The sequence below is a fragment of the Dinoponera quadriceps genome, unplaced genomic scaffold, assembly GCF_001313825.1.
Source record: "Dinoponera quadriceps isolate SergipeBrazil2010 unplaced genomic scaffold, ASM131382v1 scaffold13794, whole genome shotgun sequence".
NCBI lineage: Eukaryota > Metazoa > Arthropoda > Insecta > Hymenoptera > Formicidae > Dinoponera > Dinoponera quadriceps.
The window spans coordinates 1-2,251 of record NW_014567509.1 but is presented as its reverse complement, the minus strand read 5'-3'; the positions used below and the strand labels follow the sequence as shown (position 1 = coordinate 2,251).

General features: G+C 34.7%; 1 protein-coding gene across 1 annotated transcript; it reads left to right on the top strand.

Annotated features, from left to right (window-relative positions):
* The first annotated feature begins 446 nt into the window (after nt 1-446).
* On the top strand, nt 447-2,245 carry LOC106751469 (SET and MYND domain-containing protein 4-like). The gene is made up of 2 exons (XM_014632369.1): nt 447-792; nt 1,031-2,245. The coding sequence occupies exon 2, from the start codon at nt 1,072-1,074 to the stop codon at nt 2,155-2,157; it is 1,086 nt and encodes a 361-aa protein (XP_014487855.1). The 5' UTR covers nt 447-792; nt 1,031-1,071; the 3' UTR covers nt 2,158-2,245.
* Nucleotides 2,246-2,251: the final 6 nt, after the last annotated feature.

Genomic DNA, 2,251 nt, shown 5'->3' with positions numbered 1-2,251 from the left:
GTAACGACGTGTTAATACATTTTAAACTTATACGTCTTGTAAAATATATTCGAGTAACAAAAGCTCTTTGTCCTTCTTAAACTTAAATTTCTCAAAATCCTTTCTTTATTGCCAAATAATTTTATTGTTATTTTAATTACTATAACATGTGTTAAATTTATAACCGAATAATATTTATATCAAATAATATTTCATTGCTATTTTAGTTAACACATAAAGTGTGTTAAATTATATGTTTGAATTCAATTCAAACCTGAGATTTTGAAATCAATTTTGCCGCGTCACAAATATTCGAGTGCTACCAAATCAACAAATCGATGAAAATAATCACTAGATTCTCGTGTGGATGTTACTAAACCATTCGTGTGGCCCGGCGTAGGCTTTACGGCGCATCTCTGGTAAGATATCGGCATGTATGGTGCGATAAACAGTAGGTCTGTTCGTTTTTGTTAGCCCGCTACTGGTTTTAGGTTGAAGCGAGACAAGTATATGTTTTCTCACTTCAATTTATTAATCTAGTTCAGTGATGCAGCGAAAACGAACAGACCTATTAGTATTTTGACCTTGTGAGGCATTCATTCCGAGAAATGATCGTCTGGTTATACCGCGAAATAGGATGTGTCACAGATATGAGAAGAAACAAATTCCGTTCGATCCTAACAATTCGGTTGTTCTGCTCTTTGTTAACTTAGAAAAAAGAGAGAGTGTAATGTATAACTCACGCGTTTACTTATGTACGTTTACTATACCGGCATACCGGTGTGGAGACCTGTTGCGAATAGTTTATAGATCGTATGTATATTCACATCATCACATTACAGTAGGAAATCCTTAGAAATATTGAAAAAGGAAAAGATATTTATGTGATAAAGATATTTCATTTAGAGTTTAATTCTTTTTCATATATTTGGGTTACTTTGAAACATTTAACAAGCATTTAAAAAGAATTAACTTACAAATTGCAATGTTTTGCAACGTATTGTGCTCTGTAATTTTCCTTTTTAGTAGAACGCTTCTTTTTTATTTCTAGATCTGCTTACAAGTATTGGCAATATATCTTGAAGAGAAAAAATGGCATATCATAGGGATAAGTTAATGTTCGCACTTTTGAAGGCAGACAAATATTTTGATGTTATGGACAGCTTTCAGAAGCTCAAGACTGATCAGGAGCGTGTGATATTTACTTTTAATATTATATGGGAAAATGGTGTGATTCCTAATGTAATTAATAAGAGAAAGAATGCCAAAGATTCTGAAAGACTGCGGAAAGAAGGCAATAATATATTTGTCAATTGTAATTTGAGTGACAATCCATGCATTAATGCTTTGAATTTCTATACAGGCAGCATATCCTTCGCACCTTATCCATCCTTGCAACTTGCTCTTGCTTTTGGCAATAGGTCGTTTATTTTATATATATTGGATTTATATTCAGAATGTATTCAGGATATCGACAGAGCATTGGCTTTAAATTATCCCAATGACCTGAAAGGAAAACTCTTTATACGCAAAATGCAATGTCTAATCGCATTGGGCAATCCAATTGAGGAAGATATGATTAAGGAGACAGAGCATTGGATAAGTGAGATGACCATGAATCCCAATAAACTAAAAATGCAAGCCAAACTGGATGGATTGCGCAGGAAGATCGAGCAGGGAAATATTCAGAGCAGTCCTGTTAGATCAGAAGAATCAAAAAGTGAAATTCCTCTGCCTGTTATCAAGTCCTGTAATAATGAAATTCCTTGTGCATCAGATGCTATATTCTTGAAATATGACAAGCAGTATGGTAGACATGTTGTCGCTGCTCGTAACATTGATGCAGGTGAACTACTTGTTGTAGAAAAGTCCTACTCGTTGCTGGTGACACAAGAGAAGAGACTGACACATTGTTCAAATTGTCTGAAAGTATGTTGGGCTACTATACCCTGCAAAAATTGCGTTTATACCTTATATTGCTCAGAACAGTGCAGGGACATCGCATGGAAGAAATATCATGATATGGAATGTGATATCTTTACTATTATGTGGCTTTGTGAGTGTTCTGATACTGATTTCCTTAGTTTGAGACTTGCTGTGCAAGCTGTGAAAGAGGCTGGTAATATAAAACGATTGAGAACCATGTTGAAGAAAGTTGATGAATCTGAAGGCACGTAAAATTTATACCTTTTATTATTGTACAGCAGCAAATTACGCTATTCGCGGTAATATTGTTTCAGATCCAAGAACTATGGGTTTCTCCTCAGACGGG

Bases quoted from the DNA above. Each gene is read 5' to 3' on its own strand.
- LOC106751469 (XM_014632369.1), top strand. From the start codon at position 1,072: ATGGCATATCATAGGGATAAGTTAATGTTCGCACTTTTGAAGGCAGAC.